Source organism: Phoca vitulina, unplaced genomic scaffold, assembly GCF_004348235.1.
Source record: "Phoca vitulina isolate PV1807 unplaced genomic scaffold, GSC_HSeal_1.0 scaffold52, whole genome shotgun sequence".
Classification (NCBI taxonomy): domain Eukaryota; kingdom Metazoa; phylum Chordata; class Mammalia; order Carnivora; family Phocidae; genus Phoca; species Phoca vitulina.
The window spans coordinates 9,501,769-9,528,257 of NW_022589755.1; the positions used below are offsets into that span (position 1 = coordinate 9,501,769).

The 26,489-nt window shown below is 54.2% G+C and overlaps 2 protein-coding genes across 3 annotated transcripts in view; one reads left to right on the forward strand and one right to left on the reverse strand.

Annotated features, from left to right (window-relative positions):
- The first annotated feature begins 9,285 nt into the window (after positions 1 to 9,285).
- Positions 9,286 to 18,771, forward strand: CKM (creatine kinase, M-type). Its single transcript, XM_032388033.1, has 8 exons — positions 9,286 to 9,339; positions 11,508 to 11,718; positions 12,604 to 12,758; positions 13,154 to 13,286; positions 16,005 to 16,176; positions 17,066 to 17,189; positions 17,548 to 17,737; positions 18,251 to 18,771. The coding sequence occupies exons 2-8, from the start codon at positions 11,526 to 11,528 to the stop codon at positions 18,427 to 18,429; spliced, it is 1,146 nt and encodes a 381-aa protein (XP_032243924.1). The 5' UTR covers positions 9,286 to 9,339; positions 11,508 to 11,525; the 3' UTR covers positions 18,430 to 18,771.
- Positions 18,772 to 21,200: 2,429 nt separating this feature from the next.
- The window catches only part of MARK4 (microtubule affinity regulating kinase 4), a 30,368-nt gene continuing 25,079 nt past the window's right edge, over positions 21,201 to 26,489 (reverse strand). The window contains exons 15-18 of one of the 2 annotated variants that reach the window (XM_032388360.1): positions 25,716 to 25,994; positions 25,471 to 25,550; positions 24,538 to 24,582; positions 23,108 to 23,263 (exon numbers count right to left, since the gene is read on the reverse strand). In XM_032388360.1, coding sequence (XP_032244251.1) covers positions 23,199 to 23,263; positions 24,538 to 24,582; positions 25,471 to 25,550; positions 25,716 to 25,994 — 469 coding nt within the window. In that variant the 3' untranslated portion in view covers positions 23,108 to 23,198. Of the gene's footprint in view, positions 23,264 to 24,537; positions 24,583 to 25,470; positions 25,551 to 25,715; positions 25,995 to 26,489 lie in introns of both variants that reach the window. The other variant, XM_032388359.1, reaches the window with a different exon arrangement.

A 26,489-nucleotide genomic window follows, 5' to 3' on the forward strand; every position in this document is an offset into this window, starting at 1 on the left:
CAGAGCCACGGCCAACCTGCTCTCTGCTACCTTGTTCTCTGAGCCCCAGTGCAGATGTTCCCTCCTCCAGGAAGCCCTCTCCGACCCCCAAGGCTGGATGAGACATTCCTCCCCGGCTCTGGCAGCCCCCTGGGCTCCCAAGACTCAGCCCTGCCACTCTGGGTCATCGCTGTCTTGAGGACAGGTCTGTCTCCAACATTGGAATGCAAGTCCCAGGAGGGGACGGTCTCAGGCACCATTGTGTCCCCAGGGCTACCCAGCACAGGCTGAACACAGAGCGAATTGTTGGGCGAAGAGCTGTTGATTGAATAATGGGAAATAAAACTCAAACTCACCCTCTAACTTCCCCAGGTATTTCTAGGGAACAGGCTAGAAGGGGGCAGACAAACCCTTCCCTCCTCCCCGCACTGGGTTGGCCTCAGGGTGCTGAACATCAGTTCTGGATCTGCCACGAGCTTACGAAGAGGCAGTGCAGGGCCTGGAGCCGGGTGCAGGTCCCAGCTCCATCATTTGCGGGCTGTGTGACCCCTGAGCCGGGAACAAACTTCTCTGGGCCTCAGGTTCCAGGTTCCAGGTAACCTACTTTGTGAGGCTCTTGTGGGGATTAGTGAATAATCCCTGTAAAAGGCTTAGAACAGAGTAGCACGTGGTAAACACTGTGTGTATGGGGGGTGGGGGTGGGGGTGGCAATTGGAGCCAGGCAGATCTGAGTTCAAATTCTGATCTTGCCACTTCCTTTCCATATAACCTGGGGCAAGCAATGTTTCTGAGCACCTATTTTTCAAGTCTATAAAACCTGAATGATCACGTTCCCCACATAGCGTAGTGCTGAGGATTAAATGGGATCAAGGCTGAAAGGAGACAGTGTTGACTAAGGTGACCATTTCTTTCAGCCGGTCCTATGTCAAGCACTTTTGCACAACACCAATGAGGGCTGGCGGTTCTGAGTTCTTACCCAGGGTGGGCCCTATGCCACGTCTTGTAAATTAACTCTGTGAATGTACACCAACCGGATAGGGTAGGTGCCATGATTATCTCCATTCCACAGGTGAAGGAGATGAGGCACAGAGAGGCCAAGTGACTTGTCCAAGATCACACAGCCAAGGATTAGCAGAGCCCCTGAATCCATACAGCCACCCCCTGAGGTAGGCATTATTACTAGCCCCATCTAAAGATGAGGAAGCTGAGGCTCAGAGGAAGATCTGTTGCCCACGACCACCACCAAGAAGGCACTCAACAAAACCCCCATCCTATCACTGAAGGCCTCAGTTTGCCATGTCAGGAAAATGGGTAGATGAGTTGGGGGATTTTTCTCTTCACCTCCTGGCCACAGTTTTTATTTTTTTTCATTTTTTTAAGATTTTATTTTTAAGTAATCTCTACACCCAATGTGGGGCTCAGACTTACAGCCCTGAGATCAAAAGTCGCACACTCTACTGACTGAGACTCTATTGAGCTGGGTGCCCTTTTTGGCCATAGTTTTTAAAAAGCTCACCACTTTTTTTTTTTTTAAGATTTTATTTATTTATTTGAGAGAGAGAATGAGAGAGAGAGAGAGCACATGAGAGGGGGGAGGGTCAGAGGGAGAAGCAGACTCCCCGCTGAGCAGGGAGCCCAATGCGGGACCCGATCCTGGGACTCCAGTATCATGACCTGAGCCGAAGACAATCGCTTAACTAACTGAGCCACCCAGGCGCCCTCACCACTCTCTTTTTAATATAAAAAGTTAAGCACTGTTGGGGCACCTGGGTGGCTCAGTCAGTCGTTAAGCGTTTGCCTTCGGCTCAGGTCATGATCCCAGGGTCCTGGGATCAGGCCCCGCATCGGGCTCCCTGCTCGGCGATGAGCCTGCTTCTCCCTCTCCCACTCCCCCTGCTTGTGTTCCCTCTCTCGCTGTGTCTCTCTCTGTCAAATAAATAAATGAAATCTTAAAAAAAAAAAAAAAGAAGTTAAGCACTGTCAGAAATGATATTCACAGAGAACAAGAGACTATAGACTGAAAAGTAGGTCTTCGTCTCCCCTTGATCCCGAGACGCCCTTCCCAGAAGCAAACATGATTACCGGTTTCTAATATCCATCCAGAAATATTTCATGGATATGAACTGTGTGTGTATGTATGAGCATGAGTGCCCATTTTAGAAAAACACAAATAAAAAGAGCCTTACCTGTGGAGGTAGGCTGAATGACGGCCTTGACGTTGGGTGCAGTCGTGTGACTTGCTTTGGCCAACGGCAGAGCGACGGTCCTGCTGGGTCTGAGCTTGGACCTTCAGAGGCTGAGAGTGTTTCCTTTTGTGATTGACGCAGGCATGAGAAAGGCTTCCCTTGTGTGGCTGCCCCTCTTCGGCCCACACCCCACAATGTTCAAAGAGAAACTGAGGCATAATACACATTTTAAGAGTTTATTTGAGCAAAAATCAATTTGAATTGGGCAGCATCCAACCTAGCAGATGGAAAGGAGCTCCGAGGAACAGTTTGAAATGAAAGACCTTTTAGGCAGAAGGGAGCAAGAACAAGGAATTTAATTATGCCAAAGAGTGGGTTGATTATTGCAAGGTTACTTTTTCCTTTAGGGACTGGCAGGGGTCTATCAGGCAGATGACCTCACTCGTGCTGATCAGGTGATTCCTGACTGAGTGGTTTAAGATTCCATTTCTGGGAAAGCTGAAACTGCCTTAAGTCCTAGTTTGGTGACATGGGGCTTAGCATACGTGACTCCGTTTTGGGCCCCGGTGTCTTGTTTTTAACAGTATGGGGCAGAGCTTCCCAGCTGAGCCCAGTCCCTATCAGCCAACTCTCAGCCAACCCCACAACTGTTTTAAAGCTACTGCATTTTGGGGTAGTGTGTTTCACGGCATTTTTGTGGCAAAAGATATATATTTTTCCCACAGCATACCTTGGTGCTATGGTCTGAATGTATGTGTTCCCTCCAAATTCATATGTTGAAATCCTAACCCCTAAAGGTGATGGTATTAGTGTGTGGGTCCTTTAGGAGGTGATTAGGTCATAAGGGTGGAGCCCTCATGAATGGGATTAGTGCTCTTAGAAAAGAGACTCCGGGCACCTGGGTGGCTCAGTCTGTTAAGCGTTCAACTTTTGGTTTCTGCTCAGGTCATGATCTCAGGGTCATGAGATTGAGCCCTGCGTCAGGCTCCCCGCTCATTGTGGGGGGGGGTCATCTACTTTGGATTCTCTCCCTTCCCTCTCTCTCACTCTCAAGTAAAAATAAATCTTAAAAAAAAAAAAAAAAGGAGGCTCCACAGAGCTCCCTGGTCCCTCCTCCCATGTGAGGGTACAAGAAGTCTGTGTTCTGGGGCGCCTGGGTGGCTCAGTTGGTTAAGCGACTGCCTTTGGCTCAGGTCATGATCCTGGAGTCCCGGGATCGAGTCCCGCATCGGGCTCCCTGCTCAGCGGGGAGTCTGCTTCTCCCTCTGACCCTAACCCCTCTCATGTGCTCGCTCTCATTCTCTCTCTCAAATAAATAAATAAAATCTTAAAAAAAAAAAAAAAAAAGAAGTCTGTGTTCTGGAAGAGAACCTTCACTTGACCAGGCTGGCACCCCGATCTTGGACTTCCAGCCTCCAGGACTATGAGCAAAAACCTTGTGTTGTTTATAAGCCATCCAGTCTGTAATATAGTAGTCCGAATAGACTACGACACTTGGTGATTGTTCTAAAGCAGTACCTATAGATTAGCTTTATTCCTAAAAAAAATTTTTTATTTATTTCTTTGTTTATTTATTTAGAGTGTGAACAGGGGGAGGGGCAGAGAGAAAGGGAGAGAGAATCTCAGTAGACTTAGCGCTGAGTGCAGAGCCCTACGCGGGGCTCCATCCCACGACCCTGAGATCATGACCTGAGCCGAAATCAAGAGTTGGTCGCTCACTGGGGAGGGTATGTGTTGTAATGAGCACTGGGTATTACATAGGACTGATGAATCACAGACCTGTACCCCTGAAACCAATAATACATTATATGTTAATTGAATTTAAACTTAAAAAAAAAAAAAGTTGGACGCTTAACCGACTGAGCCACCCAGGCGCCCTAGCTTTATTCTTTTTAATAGCTGCATATTATTTCATTAGGTGATGTCTCATCTTTTATCCATGAATAGAAATATATATATTTTTAGTAATCTCTATACCCAACATGGGGCTTGAAATCACGATCCCAAGATCAAGAATTGCATGCTCTACTGACTGAGCCAGCCAGGTGCCCCAATAAAAAGATTTTGTTAAAGCCATTCATAAGACAAAGAAGAAAGCATAACAGAAATCAGAAAATATTTAGAAATGACCAAAAATCAAACTATGTAACAAAACCTGCTAAAGAACAATTTATTGCTGCATGTGACAGCATGAACTAATCTCAACAGACAGAATGTTGAGCAAAAGAAATCCAACAAAAGAGAAGATATCCTGTACGATTGTATTTATATGAAGTTCAATAACAGGCGATGCTCGACTATGGTGTTAAAAGCCATGATAGTGGTTCCACTGGAGAAGAGAGGGGAATGAGAGAGCTTTTTGGAGTGCTTGGTCTTGGTGGTGGTTACTCGGTTGTACAACTTCTACGTAGAAGTTCATTGATCTTAAGATTAGCGCACTTTGTGGCATACAAGTTATACCTCATTAAAGAGGTAAATTTAAGAGACTAATTTCTTTTTAGAGAGAAAGAAAGAAAGAAAGAGTGCAGAGTGGACTGGGGAGGGGCAGAGGGAGAGGGAGAGAATCTTAAGCAGGCTCCACACCCAGCACAGAGCCCAATGTGGGGCTTGATCTCACAACCCTGAGATCATGACCTGAGCCAAAACCAAGAATCGGATGCTTAACCGACTGAGCCACCTAGGTGCCCCCAAGAGACTAAAATGTTAAGAAATGTGACCATCCACACATTACAAATATAACATTTTCAAAATAAAGGATAAATTTGAAATAATTGAATGCAAAAACTAACATTGAAACCAAAAACTAACATTAAGAGATTAAGATGCAGCTAAAGCAACACCTAGAGGAAAATGTATAGCTATGTTGAGAAAGATCGATTTGGAGGGCCTGGAGTGGGGCTGGAGGGGAGTCATGAAAGACCATCTTATTTGCCTGTCTTCCCACCACCACCGCCACCACTGGGGGCCTGACATCCAGTTAGTTACAGGGCTGCAATGGGCTTGCTCTTGGGGAAAAAGAAGGAGTGGACAGGTCCTTAACTCTCTGGCTCTCTGGTTCTCCAGTTCTGGGGCTGGCTTTGATTTATAACTTGTCTTCCCTGAACCAGTTGGTACCATGGGCTGCCAGGATTGGGAGAGGAATTTTGGGGTTGGGGGAGGAGAGCATTCTGGGGTGATGGGCCATGGGGGTGGAGCACTGCTTCCCAGAGTCTCTCCTGGAGGGGGCAGCCTCATCCCTAGGGGAGGGTCAGGGACAGGGGAGGCAGTGGATAAAAGGGAGGGTTTGGGAGCAGGGTTGCTCTATAACACACCAGGGCTTGGGGGTGAAAGGAAAAGAGTACAGACTCTGAAATTCTAGAATACTGGTTGTCGCCTTGGGCAACTCCTTGCCTTTTTGAGCCTCAGCATCCATCTTCTGTAAAATGGGGCTTCAGCATGAAGAGGTGGGATCGGGGAGGGATAAGGAATACAAACTCAGGGACTAACTATGTGGTTCCATCTGATTCTGTTATTTCCCAGCTGGGTGACTTTGGGCAAATGACTTGATCTCTCTGGGCTTCACTTTTCTGATGTGTAAAATTTGCAGTACCCACCTCATAGGACTGCCGGGGAACTAAACTGTTAAATACACGTAAAGTGCTTGGGCCCTGAAGCCAGATGGCCGAGGAGATGAAGGGGGCATGGGGAAGTAGGTACAAATTATCAGGGCCTGAAGACGCACCTGGAAAGGGACTCTGGGATGACAGTATGACTTTGCTGAGAGGCCCGTAAATTGTCTTCACCAAAGCCTGAACCCACTCTTGGCCGCCCTGTGCCAGTTTGATTCCCAGCTCATCCCTCCCCCACTGAGTGACCTTAGGCAAGTCATTTTACCTTTCTGAGCTTTATTGTTGGCAGTGTTCAATGAGTTAATATATGTAAAGCACTTAGCATCGTACTTGACATATGGGAGTGCTCCATAATACTTAACAATTAGGGTGGGGACTGTGGAGTGGCCCCTCAACATCCATGCTAACCTCTTTCTGGCATGTCCAATTGTCCAAAGGGAGCACGGTTCTGGGGGTGAGAGATGTTCCTGGTGGCCTAGCCCAGAGCGTGCCACCTTTCAATGATTTTGGAAGCACCTAATATCTGGTAGTAAGGCCCTTTCTGCATAAGCTGGGTAGAGTGGTTTCCAATTGACTGATAAGGCTACTATTATTTCCTTAGTCAACAAATACTCATTTATCCTGAGGGCACTGGGGAGCCATGGCAGGTTCTAGCAGGAGTGGTCAGAAGGTAGGGAGTAGGTAGGAGGGGACAGACTGAGGCAGACCAGGGAGGAGGCTAGGGCAGAAGGGAATGTGGAGGAGCTCTTGAGCTAGGGTAGGAGGAGGGATGGACAGGTCTTGGAGACTGATGGCTTTGGAGGGTTGGGGGTTGGGATGAAGATACACCATGGGGGTCTTGGCTCCCCACAGGCCAACTGTTTCTATGAGACTCAAAGATAAAGGAGTAGAGCTCATGATGCAAGGTCCTGCTGGAGTGTTTGGACCCCTCAGCCCAAATCACATGACTGGAATATTGCTGCAAAGGATTCTGGGAAACTGAGTTTCTCACCTTTTGGCTTTTGTAAAGGAGGCTGTCATAGGGTGGGAAACCCCCAAACACAGAAAGTGCTTCCTATGTTCTATGGCCAAAAGGAATGTCAAATGTCCCCATGAGTGGTTACGAGGGCTCCAGGGGAGTGGGCTGGGCTGTATCCTGTCTCTCCCCTGCTCACAGCCCTCAGGGGCTCCCATCCATTTGCAGTGGGATGGAAACTCCTTCATGGTCCCTAGGGTCCTACAGGTCAGCTCCTATCCCTCATCTTCTTCCTCCCACTCTCCACTCTGCCCCATCTGCTCCAGCCTTCCAGCTTCTTCCCTGTCTCTCAGATTTGCCAAGCCACTCCCACCTCAGGGCTTTGCACCTGCTATTTCCCTTCCAGATCCTCACATGGCTGGCTCTCACCTCTCCCTCAGGTCTCCACTCAGATTTCACTTCCCCTGAGAAGCCTGACCTGCCTTCCCCTGCTGTGCCACCACTCTGACCCCTTACCTTCTTGTCGACCCCACCACGACAGCATATATTTACGTGTTTGTGCTCACTACCATGTCACCTCCATGAGGCCAACGGTTTTGTTTTTTGCTGTGTCCCCCATAAGTGCTTAATAAAGAATTGTTGGGGTGCCTGGGTGGCTCAATCAGTTAAGCCTCTGCCTTTGGCTCAGGTCATGATTCCCTGGTCCTGGGATGGAGCCCTGAGTCGGGTTCCCTGCCCAGTGAGGAGCCTGCTCCTCCTTCTCCTCCCCCTGCCCCTCCCCCTGCTTGTGCTCTCTCGCAAATAAATAAATAAAATCTTTTTTTAAAAAATAAAGAAATGTTGGGGCGCCTGGGTGGCTCAGTTGATTAAGCGACTGCCTTTGGCTCAGGTCATGATCTCAGGATCCTGGGATCGAGCCCCGCATCGGGCTCCCTGCTCGGCGGGAAGCCTGCTTCTCTTTTTCCCACTCCCCCTGCTTGTGTCCCCTCTCTCGCTGTCTCTCTCTCTCTGTCAAATAAATAAATAAAAAAAAAAATCTTAAAAAAAAATAAAAGCAAAGAATTGTTGAAATGATACATGCCTCTCTATTCCAGTCCCATTCCTTTTAGTTCTCTGAGCCTCAGTTTCCCTAGCCACAAAGGAGAACTTTGCCACTCTGACCTTGGTGGAGAGATCAGGGGCTGGGCCCCAAGGAGAAATTTTCTAAGCACCGCTTCCCCACCAGGAATCCCGGGAAAGGCAGGGAGGGCCCCCTTTCCCTAGATCAGACCCCTCCTGCCTGGGAAGAAATGGGGAAATGGGGGAGACCCGGGAGGAGGGAGGAACCCCGGAGGGAAAAGGCCGGTCTCTTCTTGGTTGTAATCCTGGGCGCTCCCTGGGCTCCTCCCGCTCCCTGGCCTCGCCCGGCTTGCCCTGCAATCTCGGCGCCTCCCAGGCAGAGGAAACGGCTTCGTCTAGCCGTCGCCACGTGCACGGAATGCCCTCCTCAGCCCTTGAGGTCCCGGTCCGCGTGGAGAGCTCCTGCTGCGCCGGGACCTGGAGGTGCGCGAGTCGGGCGGGCGCTCTGCCCGGATCCGAGCGGCCGCCCAGCCCCCTTCCCCTGCGGGCGGCCTCCCGGGACGCCGGCTGCCCTTGTAAGGAGGCGAAGCCGGAGACACCCGACACTCCTGGTTATAATTAACCCGGACACGTGGCCACCCCGCCCCCCAACACCTGCCCCCCCCCCCCCCCCCCCCCCCCCCCCCCCCCAAGCCCCAGCACCTCGGGTCTAGGTCTTCGAAAAGGCGACAGCGAAGCGCCCTCTAAAAATAAGCTCCCTTCCAGGATGAGTCCCTCCCCGTCCGCTCCGCCGGGGAAATCTCCCAGCGTCTGCCCGGGGCGGACTGGAGTGGGGAGGGCGACGGCCGCCTCCAGCGCGGGCCTTGGGTTTGAATCTTCTCGGCTCCGGCGACCCTCCGTTTCCCTCCCACTCACTCCCAAGCAGGAAAGTGCGTCCAAGCGCGGGCTTCTGGGGTCAGGCTGTTCTGCGTTCCCCATAGTTTGGGCTTTGGCCAAGCGCTCCCTAGAGTTGGGTGACGAGGGGCGAGTCTCTGGGATCCCAGAGACTTGGCCCTCTTGGGACTATTGCCAAGGTTTCCCCAGGGACGGGGCTCAGGACCCGATGTTTATCCAGGTCAAGGCTACTGGGGGCTGAGGAGAGGCCTGGCCACCCGAGGGGCTGGTGGCCTAGTGGCGTGGCTTCTACGTGCCTGGGACGTCCCCTGCCAGGGTCTCGTGTCCTGGGCGGGGCGCCAGCTGTCCCTGCCAGCCCGACTCAGCACTCAGTTGGGGAATCAGCTGGACGGGGGAGGGAGGCTGGGCTCAGCCCCTGGGGCAGCCCATACAAGGCCATGGGGTTGGGTGCGAGGCATGCCTGGGTTCAGGGTGGGCACGGTGCCCAGGCAGCGAGGTGAGAGGCTCAGCTGCCCTCCAGCTCCCTTCCCTGGGGGCAGCCCCTCCCAGCCAGTAACACAGCCCGGCCCCCCTATATAAGGCCGGGGCTGCGGGCCCTTCCTTTGGGTCAGTGTCGCCTCCGGGATAGAGACAGCCCCTTTCCGCACAGCCCAGCCAGGTACTGCTGGGGGTGGGGGTCAGGGTGGGGTCCAGACTGGGGGCCCCCATGGCGCCCGCAGCGCATCTGGTCTCGGGAGTCTGCCCCATATCCTCCTGCACGCAGGGGGGTCAGTGTGTGGGAAGGTTGGCCCCTCATCTGGGAGTCCCCGCCACCTGTGAGCCCCCCCCTCCCGCCACCTCGCACAGGGTCTGTGGCACAGGCTCATGCGGAGGGATCTTGGAGACAAAAGGAGCCTTGGCAGCTGCCAAGGGGCTACAGCCCGGGCCTGGGTTCATGATGCTTTGTCCCCAGCACTGGGCGCCCGGAGCCGTGGGCGGTGTCTGTCTGTCCTCTGTCTGTGGGGTCATTGCATTTGCAATTCTGTGGGTCCCCGGTTGTGTCCCACACAACGGTGTGACCTTGTGTCTGACTTTCTGTGGCACCTGCTTGGGTGCCTGTGTCCTGCGTGCGTCCCTGGGCTTGGAGGCATGTGTGTGACTCTATTCACGGTGTGATCTGGGGGGTTACTGGTGTGTGTGTGTGTGTGTGTGGCTCTGGGGCTCTTTCTGTTTGTGCCTCTGGGGCTCCCCCACCTTGCCTCAGCCCCCTCTGCTAAAAGTGTCCCTTGCAGGGTGGGGGTGGGGCACCCTGGAGGGGGGTTTCTGGGCTGGAAGCCCTTGAACCCGGAGGCCTGGATGCGTGTCCTCCTGGCCACCCTGGCCCACCTGTCTCCAGCCTGCTGACTTGCTGCAAATGAAGCCCCAGGAATGTGGGGGGGTGTGGGGGGGCAGCAGCTGGGGAGGGGAGGAGGAGTCAGCCAGACTCTATAAATAATCCCCAACCCTGGATAGTAGCTCCAACGATCTTTCATGAATCCCATCGCCCCTGGCCTGATGCTTCAGCCTTCAGCTCACCCTGGTCCCAATTTCCTTCCCACCATTCTACCTGCTTCCTGTTCCTGGAGCTGCCAGTGAGCTCCCGCTCCCACCACCACCACCACCACCACCACCACTGAACCTCCCTCTTCCTTCCTGGATCTTATGAGTAAAAGTAATAATAGCCTCCAGATAGCAGGCCCCGACTCCGCGTGAGGACGTGTGCCCAGCCGGCCACGTGCCTCAGCCAGAAGAACCCTCTTGGCAAACTCCTGGGCCAGGCTCAGTTTCCAGGTGACAGAGGCTCAGAGAGGCTGAGCACCTGGCTTGGGGTCACAGAGCAGGGGAATGGCACAGGAGGGATTGGAACTCAGCTCTGATGACTGGCTGGGCTTTTCTTCTCAACTGAGCCCTGCCAGAGAGCTGTCGGCAAACAGAGAGGACAGCCACCCAGGCTTCCCTTCTGCCCTGCTCCTCATCCCTTGACTGAGCACCCAAGAACCTTCGTGGAGAGAATGTCCCTTCTCTGCTCAGATACTCGTTCTCAGCAATTAACCTCCACCTTCTCCCCTGCTCCTCACACAGCCCTTTAAAATAATAGCAACGGTAATTACAATAATAGCTAAGCAAAATAATCCTTATCGTGTGCCAGGACTATTCCAAGTGCCTAACGTACAGGAACTCCTTTAAGCTCCCTGAGATGAGGGCTATTATGACCCTCATTGTACACATGAGTAATCTGAGGCACAGAGAGGTTAAGCCAGGTGCCCAAGGTCACACAGCTATTGTACAGACGGAGCCAGAATTTAAACCCAGGCTGATTCCAGAACCTACACTCTTTTTTTTTTTTTTTTTTTTTTAAAGATTTTTAGTTATCATAGAGAGGGAACACAAGCAGGGGGAGTGGGAGAGGGAGAAGCAGGCTTCCCGCCGAGCAGGGAATCATGACCTGAGCCGAAGGCAGACGCTTAATGAATGAGCCACCCAGGCGCCCAGAACCTACACTCTTATCCATGCCAATATTACTGCCCTGTCCCAAAGGCTCCCCCCTTCATCTTCCAGCTGGAGAAACAGTCCCTAGCAAGGTTACTAGTCTGGGGTCACCTGTCAGGGTGTGGCAGAGCTGGGATCTTAACCAGAGTCCTGATGGCCTCCTGTCAAGACACAGGGGCTCAGAGACGGGACCCTTCTTGTTCCAAGTCACACAGCACATGAGTCAGGCCTGTCTGACCCCAAAGCCTTGCTCTGTTCCCTTGCTGGCCTCTGCTGGATGTGAGATAACCTGCCCCACCCCCACTCCCTGCCCAGCAGGCCCCGCACACCGCCACCATGCCATTCGGTAACACCCACAACAAGTTCAAGCTGAACTACAAGCCTGAGGAGGAGTACCCTGACCTCAGCAAGCACAACAACCACATGGCCAAGGTGCTGACCCCTGAGCTCTACAAGAAGCTTCGGGACAAGGAGACTCCATCTGGCTTCACCCTGGACGATATCATCCAGACAGGTGTGGACAACCCAGGTAAGCCTCCTTGGTGGAGCGTGGACAGGGACTTGGGGCGGGGGGGGGGCTCTGGAAGCTGCCTGCCACGCCTCGATCCCACCTCCCCGGGCCTCAGTTTTCCCATCTGGAAGATGGGGGCCATACCCAAGGGACTGTTGTGAGAAAAAAATGAGGCTACACGTGTGAAGGGCTTGGGACAGGACCCAGCGCGTGGCAAACCACTCACAAATGCACACGAGTAAAATGTGGGGAAATCATTCAATCGCCCCGGGGCCTCAGGTTCCACATCTGAAAAATGGGCACCCATGTGGTGAAAACAAAGGAGTCAGCGCACATACAGCGCTTGGAGCAGCCTCTGGGACAAAGTGTGCACTCGGGGTCTGGCGGGGGATGTTCTTTCTCCAAGGACACCAGAGCCCCGAGAGCGGATCCTAGCCTCCAACTCATTGTGTGATTGAGGAGGGGCCCCCCTCACTCTGGGCCTCTGGTTCCCCATTTGGGAATACAAAGGTCTTTCAAGTCTCTTATTATCTGTGGGAGCCGATAGTCTAATACGTTTCTGAAAACTTTTTGGTGAAGGAAGAGTCTGTGATTTGGGGATTCTGACGTGGTAATATTTTTAGTACCTTGTAGCTGGCCTCCCGAGACTCCTTCTCCTTTGCCCTGCCCCCAGCGCCTTTCCCTCAGCCCAGATGCCATCTCGATCTCTCCCAGCCTTCCCTCTCCATCCCACCAACCCCCAGCCTCTGCAGTTCTGACCCAGAGGTCTTGAATGACCCCCTGCCCACGCACACACATACACACACACGTGTGTGCATGTGCACATGCAATCTACACTGGACCCAGGAGCCCGGGCCTTCCCTGCTGGGGACAAGCACCTCTGACCTCACCCCGAACCCCCAGGTCACCCCTTCATCATGACCGTGGGCTGTGTGGCTGGTGACGAGGAGTCCTACCAGGTGTTCAAGGATCTCTTTGACCCCATCATCCAGGACCGGCACGGGGGTTACAAACCCACCGACAAGCACAAGACCGACCTCAACCATGAGAACCTCAAGGTCAGCTGCCCCCAGGCCAGGGGAGGGACGGGGGAGAGAGGGAGGGCGGAGGTGGGAAGGAGCATTCAGAGAGACACAGAGACAGAGGGAAAGAGGGACAGAGAGGCACAGAAGACAGGGAGACCGAGGACAGAGCGGGGAGTCAGATGGGAGGAGGGACAGGGAGGGAGATGAAACAGGAAGCGGGGACAAAGATGGGGAAAGAGATATATGGAGGAAAAAAAAGAGGGACAGGTGAGTGGCTGGGAGAAAGATGGAGGGAGAGACAGAGAAGGAAGAGGCAGAGCCAGGGTGGCGGTGGGAAGAAGCCAGCGGACAAGGAGGAACCAACGGAAGTGGCAGAGAGTCAGAACCGGAAGCACGCCCAGCCCTGACCCCCCACTCCTGCCCTCCAGGGTGGAGACGACCTGGACCCCAACTATGTGCTCAGCAGCCGTGTCCGCACGGGCCGCAGCATCAAGGGCTACACGCTGCCCCCCCACTGTTCCCGGGGCGAGCGCCGGGCGGTGGAGAAACTCTCCGTGGAAGGTGAGAATGCCCGCCCTTGGGGCCACCCAGCTCTGGCTCAGCTCCTTCATGGAAAGAGCTTGGTAAATAAAGCAAGGGTGCTTGGTGCCCGGTGGGAGTCAGGGGGCGCCGTCAAGGCACCCTGAGCAGATCCTTGCAGACCCTCAACTGTACCAGGGTCCTGACCTCCATCCATCCATCCAGCCAGCCAGCCAGCCAGCCGGCCAGGCAGCCAGCCAGGCAGCAAACACTGACGATTGTTATGGTCCTGAGTAGGGAGCTGGGGCTCCCATGATGAATAAGATGGACAAGGTCACTGCTCTCACAGAGCTGTCAGCCCGGTGGGGAGATAAGAGGAAACACAGAAACCAACAAAAGAATGATTAATTCCAACATGCCATGTAGCCAAGAAATAAGGGTGCATCACGGCATGACTGGGGGGAGCTCTCTTAGAAAGGAGGGGTTGAGACCCAGTTGACAAGAAGGAGCCTGAAGAATTCCAGGCAGGTGGAGTGGCAAGTGCAAAGGCCCTGAGGTGGGAAAGTGTGTTGGAGGAACAGCAAGGAGACCAGTGTGGCTGGAGCTGAGTGGACCAGGGGAGGAGATGTGGTCAGAGGAATATGGGTGGCCAGGTTGTGCAGAGCCCTGTGGGCCGTCCGGAGGGCTTTGGCTTTGACTCTGAGGGAGATGGAAGCCTTGGGAAGATGGTGAGCAGAGTAAGTCCACAGGACTTACATGGAGTTCTCTGGCCATTGAGTGGGAGTGAACAGACTGGGCAGAAGTAGGAACAGAGGGACCGTAAGGGGGCAACCACAGTGGTCCGGGCTCCGGGGTGAAGGATAGGCAGTGGGATGTAGAGAAAAAGCGGGTATGTTTGGGAGGTAGACTCATCAGGGCTCCCAAGCATGTTGTTCTAGTAAATGTTTAACAACCAGCTCTCAAAAAAAAAGTCCCAATTTGCAGCGACTGCCAGTTTCCATGGTGTAAATTCTCCTACCATGACCAGTTTTAAGCTATGAACATGATGTCATAGAGAGATGGGAAAAGATGCACAGTAACACATCGTTACATAGTATTCCCATCATCAGATAGAGATGAAAAAGCTTCAAGAACATAGATAATAAAGATGTAGTAAAATAATTAGGAAGTGATCATTTTGAATATTTACTATCTGTGGGTTTTTTTTTACTTCATTTTTTTAGTTTTTAATTTTTTTTAGTGAGAGAGTGAGGAAGGGCAAAGGGAGAGAGAGAATCTTAAGCAGGGTCCACACCCAGCACAGAGCCTGACGTGGGGCCCAGTCTCACAACCCTGAGATCATAACCTGAGCTGAAACTAAGAGTCAGATGCTTAACTGACAGAGCCACCCAGGCGCCCCTTATTACCTGTGTTTTAAATATAATTTATTTAATTGGAAGTTTACATAAATTATTATTATTATTTTTTAACTAGGCTCCACACCCAACATGGGGCTTAAACTCACGACCCTGACATCAAGAGTCACATGTTCTACTGACTGAGGCAGCCAGGGGCCCCTAGATAAATTATTTTTTTTAAAGGTTTTATTTATTTATTTATTTATTTATTTATTTATTTATTAAAGATTTTATTTATTCATCTGAGACACAGAGATACAGAGAGAGAGAAAGAGAGAGAGAGAGCATGAGCAGGGAGAGAGGCAGAGGGAGAGGGAGAAGCAGGCTCCCTGCTGAGCCAGGAGCCCGATGTGGGGCTCGATCCCAGGACCCCGGAATCATGACCTGAGCTGAAGGCAGACACTTAACCATCTGAGCCACCCAGGCGCCCCAAGGTTTTATTTATTTATTTGAGACAGAGAATGAGATAAAGAGAGAGCATGAGAGGGGGGAGGGTCAGAGGGAGAAGCAGACTCCCCGCTGAGCAGGGAGTCCGATGCGGGACTCGATCCCGGCACTCCAGGATTATGATCTGAGTCAAAGGCAGTTGCTTAACCAACTGAGCCACCCAGGAGCCCTAGATAAATTATTTTTAACAATATAATACAGTATAATACAGTGCCTTCGGCTCAGGTCATGATCCCGGGGTCCTGGGATCGAGCCCCGCATCGGGCTCCCTGCTCGGCAGGAAGCCTGCTTCTCCCTCTCCCACTCCCACTGCTTGTGTTCCCTCTCTCGCGGTGTCTCTCTCCGTCAAATAAATAAATAAAATCTTAAAAAAAACAAACAAACCATATAATACAGTATACAGTACGTGACATATAACATTATATAGTACACTATATTAAAATGTATAACATGCATAGACATACATACATACATATTATAGATATTATGCACATACATAAATATATACATAATATACATTTATTCTATGAATATATACAAATCCTATATATGCTATTTTATAATAATTTTTACTGATGGCTCCCCAAATTCCTAACATGTTGGCTGTCTGTCTTGTTGGCCCGCCGGAGGGCCTCCAGCACACTGTGGCTCACAGGGGGCTGGGGCATGAAGGTCCCGGAACGGGAGAGTCCATGCCTCCTGGCTGCGCACATGGCCTGGCTGTTCAGGCAGGGGAGGAACCTGCTTTGGGGAGAGGGCGCGAATTTGGGTTTCGCCCTAGTGTTCAGGCACCATTAGCACACCCACAGGACCAAGCCCCAGGCTCTTTAGGGGCGGCAGTTTGGGGGTGCCCAGGCCTCCGCGCCCAGGGTGCGGTGGGGCAGGCTGCTGACTGCTCCCTTGTGTGGCCCCTCAGCCCTCAACAGCCTGACCGGCGAGTTCAAGGGGAAGTACTACCCTCTGAAGAGCATGACAGAACAGGAACAGCAGCAGCTCATCGACGATCACTTCCTGTTCGACAAGCCCGTGTCCCCGCTGCTGCTGGCCTCAGGCATGGCCCGCGACTGGCCCGACGCCCGGGGCATCTGGTGAGGTCTCCTCCCCCAGCCCCTGCCAGTTCCCCTTCCGCCGCCTTCCACTACCCTCCCCATCCCTCTACCAAAGCCAACACCATAAAAACGATGTTTCCGGGTGCCCCTGAAAAATGACCTTGCCTTCCGCCCCCCGTGTGACCTTGGGCACATTGTTTAACGTTTCTCTGCCCTGGTTTCCCCGTCTGTAAAATGGAGAGCACAGTAATTGAGAACGGTGCCCGGGATATAGTAAGTGCCCGACATCTCGGCTATTAGTTTTATCTTTTATCGTTGCTAGTTAGGTTTCTATGAACCTTCGAATCCCCGATCGTGATAGTCAAGGATTTTCAAAGGTTTTGGAAACAGGTTTCAGACGATTTGGAGAGCGTGAGTTCTAAGATATACAGATGGGATGAATCTACGGTTCCAAGATTTTGAGTGTTTTTAGGTTCTCGGATGCCACTAACTCAGGTTCTGTGATTCCGTGGTCTCAGACATTTCCAGATCGGAAATGTTTTGTGGTTCTAAGACTCTGTTTCTGAGACGTCACAAGGTGGAAGGCAAGGTTGGTCCCGAGACCAGATGTAGGACTTCCAAGATTTATCAATTCTGATTCCCAGCTACTGTTCTTCAAAGATTCTGAGAGTCTAAGGGTCTGTAATTTAATGCTGTTCAAAGACCGAAGACCCTAAAAACCCTTGATCTTAAGATTGGCGATTTCTCAGATCCTGTGACGTTAGGGTCTACGGGGGTAAAGCTTCTGCGATTTTGAGGAGCCCGTGCCATCACCTCGAACTCCTCAGGCCCGCTGCCCCCTAGCGGTGGGTGTGTTGTCGAGAGGCCGGGAAAGGGGTTGCCACGCGGAGCTGATGATGCCTTGGCCTCTTCCTGCGCCCCACTCTAGGCACAATGACAACAAGAGCTTCCTGGTGTGGGTGAACGAGGAGGACCACCTCCGAGTCATCTCCATGGAGAAGGGGGGCAACATGAAGGAGGTTTTCCGCCGCTTCTGCGTGGGGCTGCAGAAGGTGGGTAGCCTGCCCCTCGCGACGGACCTGGGACTCCCCGTGCACGCCGCACCCGCTTTCCAAGGCCCCGCCCCGCGGGGAACCCGGCTCCACCCTATGCCCAAGCCCCGCCCCCAAGAGCCCGCCTCCGAAGCGTCCTCCAGCCCAGCCCCCGCAGCGTCAGGCTCCACCTGGGTGCTCCGGCCCCTCCCTTCAGAAGCTCAGCCCTCGCGCGGTTTTCCAACCCCGCCGTCTCGGAATCCCCCCCCACCCACCCCCCCACGTCCTCACACCGTCTTCCTCCCAACCCCGTCCCGGTTGCGGGTGCATTTGGGGGCGCCCGCTGGCGCTGACCCCAGGTCCTGTCCCCTTACCTCAGATTGAGGAGATCTTCAAGAAAGCCGGCCACCCCTTCATGTGGAACGAGCACCTGGGCTACGTGCTCACCTGCCCGTCCAACCTGGGCACCGGGCTGCGTGGAGGCGTGCATGTCAAGCTGGCGCACCTGAGCAAGCACCCCAAGTTCGAGGAGATCCTCACCCGCCTGCGCCTGCAGAAGCGGGGCACAGGTGCGGCTCGGCATCCGCGCACCGCGGCGTCGGGGGCGGGCCCTTTGCGGAGGGGGAGGCGGAGCATCACGCGAGCTCTGGGGTGGACAAGGGCTACCCCTCCGTGAGCCTCAGTTTCTTCCTCTGCACATGGGCGTCAGCACGCTTTATCTCACAGGAATCGATAGGATGTCATGGCTATCTGATATACATTGTGTATGTCCCCTGCCCCCTAGGGACCTCGGTTTCCCATCTGTAAAGGAGAGGATGGTCAGGGTTCAACCCCGGACAGCCTGGCTCCGGGGCTCACTCTTCCCCACTATGCTATATTTTCATGTTGGATGGTTGAGGGGTGAGGTATCTAAATGAGCCGGAGACAGGAGCCCGTGAATAGACATTTAGGAGACTCTGAATGCACGTAACCTGTTACGCAGTAGGCACCCAGTACGTGCGGCCGTCTCCGTTGGCACGGGGGCAGCATCCTGGGCCCCGCTTCTGAGCCTCTGCTCCCTCCTTATGCTCCTGCTCCTTCAGGTGGTGTGGACACAGCTGCTGTGGGCTCAGTGTTCGACGTATCCAACGCCGATCGGCTGGGCTCGTCCGAAGTAGAGCAGGTGCAGCTGGTGGTGGACGGTGTGAAGCTCATGGTGGAGATGGAGAAGAAGCTGGAAAAGGGCCAGTCCATCGACGACATGATCCCCGCCCAGAAATAGGCGTCCAGCCCGCTCGCCGCCGACTGCTGGAGCCCCAGCTAAAGGGAGGACTCGGCCCGTCGGGGGCCCGCCCCATTGCCCCCCGAGCTCCACCTGTAACGGGTTCGGCCACCTGGGGGCTCTATCCACCCATCTCGGAATTCGATTTCCAACCAGAGTTCCAACGAATGGGCTTCAGCCTCTGAGTTCTGGCCAATGAAGAACCTCCTCACACCTTCCTCTCCTTTTCCCAGAGCTCTGCCCACCACCAGGAGCTCTGGCTAATGGAGAGCGCTCCAACACGTCCGGAGCTCCTGCTTTTTCTACACCCAAAGCAACAAATAAAAGCAATGGCGGCCCTAACTTTTGTGCGATAGTTACTGAGCAAGAGGACGAGGGACGTTTGCAATGGCCGCTGTGCGATCTCGGAGGGGCTTGCCCTCGCTAGTCATGTTTTAGCTCATCTCTAAAATGAGGCAAAGTTAGTGAACAGTCTAATCCAAAACTGATAAGGTTCTGTGAGGAATCTGAGACCCAGAGATGTGTGGCCCCTTCCCAACCTCAGCTCCCAATCACTCATACTCAGATCTCAAACACAGGGTCCACACGGGGGAGAGACGTAAGCCAAACAAAATGTCTGAGACTTGAATTTGGCCCGCGGGCCTCCAGTTTGAGACCTACCGTGCATCTCATCACATATACCTCATTATATTTGTCACTGGCCTCCTTCTGTGTGATCTCCCTTCACCCCTCTATAGCTGTTACCACTCCCTTAAACTTCCCTTTCTTTGTTCAAGAACTTGCCATAGCTCCCCACATCTCCTAGAATGCGCTCCTATTATTTGCAATTCTTCAAGATCAAACTGAAATGTGCACCATTCGCTGAAGGCTCCTCTTTCTGGTTCCTTCCCCATTATTCCTCTATACACTCTTGCTCCTTACACCCTGCTACTCCCACCTTAACGTCTTTGCCCATGCTCTTTCCTCCTCCAGACTGGGGCTTGGCTCATAGCATCCCCATGAAGTCTTGAGGGACCCGCCTTTTGGAGAACTTGGTCCCAGGACGGAGGTGGTGAGGGGCGGTGGGGTGGGTAATCGAAGTCCGGAAGCATCTGAACACGTACTGGGTGTTGGCCACATCAATCACCTCTACTCGACCCAATACGCCCAGGCCTCCAGCACGGGCAGCGTCGTGGCCTCAAAAAGAGACAAAGGTTTCAGAAGGAAATGTGAAGCGGGGTGAGTGGAAGACAGAGCCCCAGGGACCTGGAGGAGGCATTTTTTCAAACCTGAGGGCCCTCAGAGATCAAGAAATGTGCTGTTTTACAGAAGGGAAACTGAGGCCAGGGCATGTCCCCAAGCGTTCCCAGAGAGATTACTGAAACAGGAAGGCTAGAAGAAAAAGACAAGACCTGTCAGGTGTCAGGATGTCCTTTACAACACTGTCCCCAAATGAAGATTGCATCACTAACCCAGCTTCACCCCCCTACCCCACCCCCGAGGCCACACAGACCACAAGCACTCCAGTGGGACCGTCAGCCAAATCTGCCCGTCAGCGACCATGCCTGTCCTGCCCATCTTGCCTCATAAGCCTTAAATGCACCCCTTCTCTCCCCACCTTCTGTCCCACTCCGACCTCCTCCCTACTCTCCTGACCTGTCTCCTTCCCTCCCTTCGCAGCATAAACCTGTCCCTTCCTCCCCCTTGCTCACAACCTCGCCATGGCTCCCTAGTGTCCTTGGTAGAAAGCCCGGGCCCCTCTCCACTACCTTCAGGGCCCTGCCAACACCTCCAGTCTCATCTCTGCCAGCGACTCCACTCACTGTAATTTTTTTGCCATTTGCTGTACTCTCGCTCTCCTGCTTCCCAGGCATCGTACCAGCTGTTCCGTCTGCCTAGAACGCCATGTCTAGCTAGCTGTTCATCATTCTCCCAGTGGCAGTTGGGCTGTTCCTCCTCTGGGAAGCCCTCCCTGGCTGGGACAGGCACCCTCTTGGCCTTCCCCGGCCTCTGCCCTGCCACCCCCCCCCCAGCCCTGCCCACTCTGGATCATCACCGGTGCACCTAAATCCAGCTTTCTCCACTGGACTGAGCCCCCCGAGGGCAGGGGTGGGGCTGCCTTGGTCACCACTATGTCCCCAGCACAGAGCTGGGCACACAGGAAGCCCTTGGGGATTGAGATTTCCAGCGTTGGTTGGTGCCCGCCACCTGACTCAATAGAAACACCTTTTAGCAGATCCCTATTCTGGCCTCACTCATAAGACAGTAATGCGGTTCTGTCCCAGACCCTGAATTTTTCAACAGTGACCACTCAGTTTCTACCACCCTTTATTTCTCATTCGACTTTGCTATTAGCCCCAAGACGAACACAAGACAAGGGTTGACCCTACCTTGCCCCAAGTGGGCACCTGAGGCACAGTAGACTAAGCCTCTTCCCTACATACAACCCTCCATGGCTCCCTAGTGCCCTTGGATGAAAGCCCAGCTCGCTCGCTTTGGCCCTTTGGCCTACAAGGCCCTGTGTGAACAACCCCCCCGCCCTCTACTGCTTAGCTCTATTGAGCTTCTTTTCCCTTCCTCTGGCTAAGGACACCTTGACTTTCCTCTGAGCAACCCACCTAAATCCAGCTCCAGGGGTGCCTGGGTGGCTCAGTTGTTAAGCATCTGCCTTTGGCTCTGGTCATGATCCCAGGGTCCTGGGATCGAGCCCCTCATTGGGCTCCCTGCTCCGCGGGAAGTCTGCTTCTCCCTCTCCCACTCCCCCTGCTTGTGTTCCCTCTCTCGCGGTGTCTCTCTCTGTCAAATAAATAAAATCTTAAAAAAAAAAAAAAAAAATCCAGCTCCAGGCAGGGGCCTGGCCGCTCCAGAGCAACAGGGACTGGGTCAGGAATGGTCACATGACTTCTCTGGGCCAATAAGAGTCCGTCTTGGGACTTTTGCCAGAAGTTGGCAATGAGGAACTTTCTGCTGCAGAAACTAGGCAAAGGGAGGAGAGGTTGGAACTGCTGGGGTCATCTCTGCCATCAGGGAGTGCCTGATGAAACTACAGGCTGAAACTGTTAAACTCACACTGAAAAAAGCCAAGATGAGATGGCCGGCTGCCTGGATTCAGCCATACCTGAAGTCAGGCACCCCCACATTATTAAGGAACATAAGCAAACGAGTAACCTTTTTGCCTAAGTGTAGCTGGATTATGAGTCCTAATACAACATTTCTCTTGTTAATTCTCCACCACCCCCAACACAGCAGCCACACCGAAATTACCCACAGTTCTCTGAAGGTCTATCATGCACTCCCACCCCCAGGCTTCTGCCCAGGGCATACCCCAAACCCGGTCAACTCCTATTCATCCTTCAAAGCCCATTTCCCCGACTCCCTCCCGCTCTCTTCTGGGCTCCACAAAGCAATCCAAATCTGCCCGTCAGCGACCAAACAATGGTTTGGTTTCTCTAGTGTTTTGTGTCAGAACCCATGTCCGCCACAGACAGGGCTCCTTGTGTCTCCGTGTCCAGCACTGGGCCTGGCACGGCGTAGGCACAAGTCAATGACTGTTTATTGAATAAATGTACTACTGGAGTAAGAAGTGGCTTAGAGTCCGGTATAACATGTGGGTGGGCACGTGAGTGGATGAATGGGGGACCGATATAGGAACCGGGGGCCTCGTGGATGAGGCCGAGTTCTGTCCTGCCCTCCTCCACCATCATCCTTGACCCTCACACCCCCACTACACCCATTCTGCAGCTGAGAAAACCGAGGCTCAGAAAGGAGGAACCACTGGCCCAAAGTCACACACCACCTCCTCCTCGTCTCACTCGCAGGTGAGGGCAGGGAAGGAAAAGCCCGGGGTCAGCGTGGGGGAGGGGGACTCTCCTAAGTTTATTGGGCGACAGGCTGCAGGTGAGGGGGCTGACAGGAGGGGGGGTGTAATAACTTAAAAACCGGAGGTGACAGTGGCAGCTCCTTGAGAGATCTCTGCAGAGGGGAGGGTGTGGGGGTATTTACAAGGATTTGTACAAAGTGCCCCGCGCCAGCCTGGGGCAGGAAGGGGGGTGGGGTTCGAGCATGAGGGGAGGGGAAGGAATCTGCCTCTCTGACTCCCACTCCCAGCCCCCCCCATTCTCCAGTCTTTAGGCTCAGCAACCCTTCCTGCCCCTGCCCAAGGCCTAATTCTTGAGCTCTTGGGGGTGGGGGTGGGGCGGGGATGGAAGAGTTTCCTCAGTTTCCCTTTCTGCCCTTGCCGTGCCCCCAGAGTCTCCTTGGGTGCCCCCTGGCAGGGTGAGGGAGGACAGGACCGGCTGGAGGCTCCAGGAAGGGGCCAGCTCCCCCTGCTCGGCCCCCTCACTCTTCTCTCATGCCCAACGGCCCCGGAGAACAACGCAGGGGACAGTCTGTCCCCACGTCGGACTCGCGGGAACCGAGGTGATGACAGAGGGAGACGCCCCTCCCTGACCCCTCTCCCTGCTGCGGAGGTGAAGGGGACGAGGGAGAGGAAGAGGAGGGGACCCGGGCCGTGGCGGCTCAGAGCTCGAGGTCGTTGGAGATGCGGGTGACGAGGGTGCGGAAGGCCAGGGCGGTGCCCGCCACGCGGCGGAAGAGAACTCCCCGCAGGCCCGGCCGGGGCAGCTGGCAGACCTCCACTTCGAAGTGGGACAGGGGCTCGGGCCCGCCCGCACCCCCGTGCAGGCAGGCCAGCAGGAACGGCTGTGGCTGGCGGCAGCGGCAGCGGGCGGCCGCGGTGGCCTGGCGGAGAGCTGCCATCAGGGCCTCGGGCGGGCGCGAGCTGGTCAGCTTCACACTCCAGGGGAATCGGAGTAGCCGGGGGGCGGTTTCCGTTTGATCCCAAGGTAGATGGCAACTGGGGCGGGAAGATGTCAGCGGTCAAAGACGGGAGAGGAGGGGAAGGCGACCCAGTGTTCCCACCTGGGGACAGACTCCTAGACGTCCCTCACAACCCGCCACCCTCTCCCACCCCAGGGACAGCGACAGAGGTCCAGCCGTACGGATCGCCGGCCAGCTGGAGGCTCCATTTCCCAGCCTCCGTGGCAGCCAGGCGCCGCCTTGTCTCTCAATTCCTGGATGTGAGTGGAAGTGATGCCTGCAACCTCCTTCCATCACCTCCTCCCAAGGGGTATCTGGAAATTTCTGGGGGCTTTTTGATTAGCGCAACGTCTTGGGATGCGGGTGCCGCTGACATTTATTAGGTTCAGGGCGGATACACGTTCTGCAACATGCGAGAGGCCCCGCACAACAAAGAAATGTCCCGCCTAAAGTACCAAGGGCGCTCCTCTTGAAAACCACTGCACACTTAAGTCTTCCCGGTTTCCTCGCGGCTGACTCCGCCTCTCAGCGCCAAGCTGAGCACGTGGCTCGGTTCTGGCCAATGAGAGCAAGCCACCTCCCTGCCTGCCGCGATTGGTTCAAAGGGGAAACGCATGACCAGGTCCCACCAATCAGAGTACGCCACCCTTCTGGCCATAGGCATTGGCTTAGGGATGGACATGTGGCTCAGTTCCAGCCAATGAGAGTCGGTCCTGGGATCTTTGGGACTGGTGGGGAGGTTCTTAATTTGCACCGAGTGGGGTGTGGGGGGTGTCTTTACATCGGGGGATTGTGTCAAACTGAAGCAGGGCCGGCGAGGTACAGGGCTGCCCGCTTTTGGAACTAAGTGTGTCTGGAACCCCGCCACGCCTATCAGTTTTTGCACTGATTGCGGGACAACGGCAGAGCCGAACACGCATGACGGAGATGACCTGGGCCTCAAAGCCTAAACTATGGACCATCCGCTGCAACAGCTGTGCCTCGGTGGATGAGAGGGCGAGGGAGGTGTGGTGGCAACAGCAGGACTTGGTCACACATGGAAGAGGCTGGAGGTAAGGACGGTCGAGGGACAGTGTGCACGGATGGGGGTGGAAATGAGAGGAAGTCGTGGGGGGCGGGGCATAAGAGGCCCGGGCAGAGGAAGGAGGGCCCGAGGGAGAGTTCAGGAAGCTGGCCTGGAGGCGGCGGCTCAGGTCCCATCTAAAGGTATGGGGATGGTGCATCGGGGAGGTGCAGACAGAAGTGGGGTCTGAGGCACCCTAAGCGGGAGGGGCTGGTGCGGCGGCCAGGGGGGTAGGCCCAGGCACTCACCTTGTGACCTCAGGTCCCCCGATTCTCTCAGGTTCGTCTGTGACCCTAGGGGAAGGGAGGCGGACAGAGTGTCTAATCTGCACGTACGGCGCCCCCTCCCCCAACCCACTGCCTCCAGAACTCTGGGCAGCCCCTGCCTCAGCCCTGGTCCCGGTCCCTCCCCGCCGGCTGGAGCTGGGCTGGGGAGGGCTGGGAGTCAGGATCTGAACTCCCTCTCCATGCCCAGAAGGGGAGCCCCTTCTGAAATGGTTAGTGCAGGTCAGAGGAAAGATACTGAAGAATTCGGAAGACGAAAGAGAAAGGGATTGGGCAGAGATACACACCTACATATAGAAGGACATGGACACACACACGCACCCCTCCTTCACGCTTTGCTCAAACGGCACCTCCTTAGTGAGGCCTGCTCCATTTAAAACTGTACCTCTCTTCCCTGCTCTACTTTTCTTCTCAGTACTTATTTACTGTCTGGATCTCCGAGGAGAATGTCGGCTCTGCCTGGGCTGGGATTTTATACATTCTGTTCACTCTACTCCAGGGTCTAAGATAGGGCCAGGCGCTCAGTGAATAAACATAAATCATTTTCCAAGGCAGCATTCTAAGCTCAGTCCATATATCACCTCATTTAGTCCACACGACAACCCTAGGAGGAAGGCACTGTTATTTCTATCCCCACCTTACAGAAGAGGAAAGCAAGGCCCAGAGAGGTTGAGTGACTTACTCAAGGTCACTCAGCAGAGCTGGGGTCTGAGCCTTAAGAGTCTGGCTCCAGAGGCCAGACTACTGTTTATTAAATGAGTAAAATGAACAGCCAGACCCCACAACCAGTCCTCCTCCCGCACGCACACAGTCCGCCTCCCCCACCCCTGTACACACAGGTCTGACATGCAGACAGGGAAGCAGAGCCAGGGACAGCGGAGGGTGTACGGGACTTACTGATCTTGGATCCCTGGGGCAGAGAGGCGCCCGAAACGCAGCGGTTAGAGTTCTGCCGTTTAGAGGGATCGAGGGTAACCCTGTAGTGTGAGGAGGGAGGTGAAGGGTGACGGAGGAGGAGGAGAAGAGAGAGGAGGAGGAGGAGGAGATGATGTGGGGGTAGAGGAGGCAGAGCAGAGCAGAAGACAGGTTAGGCCCCATTGCCCCCCACCCCACTCCCACCCCCCACATCCCATGGGGCTCACCTTCGGGTCAGTTTGGAGGTCAGCTTGGTGAAGAGGTTGGTGGTGGGGCGGGGCCGCCCAGTGGGCAGGGGTGTGGCCTCGTGGGCCAGCGTGGGAGAGGCGGGGGGTCCATTCTGCACACCCCCGCCTCCCCCGCCCCCTGCCCTCCGGTCCCGGACCTGGCCACCGTGGAAGGTGCTGCGGATGGTGGAACCGCGTGCCAGACGGCTCCGCTCCCCCGATGGGGGAGCCAGGCTGTGACTAGAGGGAGAGGCGGGGGGCACCCGTGGGGTACCCGAGCTGTGGGCAGAAAGGAATAAGTCTGAGTGGGGCCTGATTCTTCACTGTCCTGTCTTGAGATCAGAAACATTAAAAAACTTAGAGCTCAGAGACAGGGCTGCCATGTACAGTTGGGCAGGCTGTGTACTATACAACCCTAGCTATTTTACAGACTCTTCATTCTTCCTAAGTCATCCCTCCTTCGAACTGTCCTTTCTTCAAACCCTACCCACTCCAAACGTATCCTAACTCTCCTCTCTCCAAACTCAGCAGTGGAATAGGTTCAGATATATTTTTTGATGAGTCCCTTGCCATTTGCCATCCAAACCTCAGGAACCAAGTCAATTTTGCAAATACTTTGCTGTCTGAACTTTCACTTTTCACTCGGGATACGAATAGATATGAACATCAAAGGTACTTAAACTCATTATGGTAATTTTTTGACAGGTCAGAAAGGACCCTCTTCCCAATTGTCTCAAGATGTGGTGTGGATAGTGGTGGCTCCAGTGTCCCAGG

Bases quoted from the DNA above. Each gene is read 5' to 3' on its own strand.
- CKM (XM_032388033.1), top strand. From the start codon at position 11,526: ATGCCATTCGGTAACACCCACAACAAGTTCAAGCTGAACTACAAGCCT. The intron at 12,759-13,153 runs GTCAGCTGCCCC...CCTGCCCTCCAG, and splicing joins TCAACCATGAGAACCTCAAG to GGTGGAGACGACCTGGACCC. The intron at 13,287-16,004 runs GTGAGAATGCCC...GTGGCCCCTCAG, and splicing joins GGAGAAACTCTCCGTGGAAG to CCCTCAACAGCCTGACCGGC.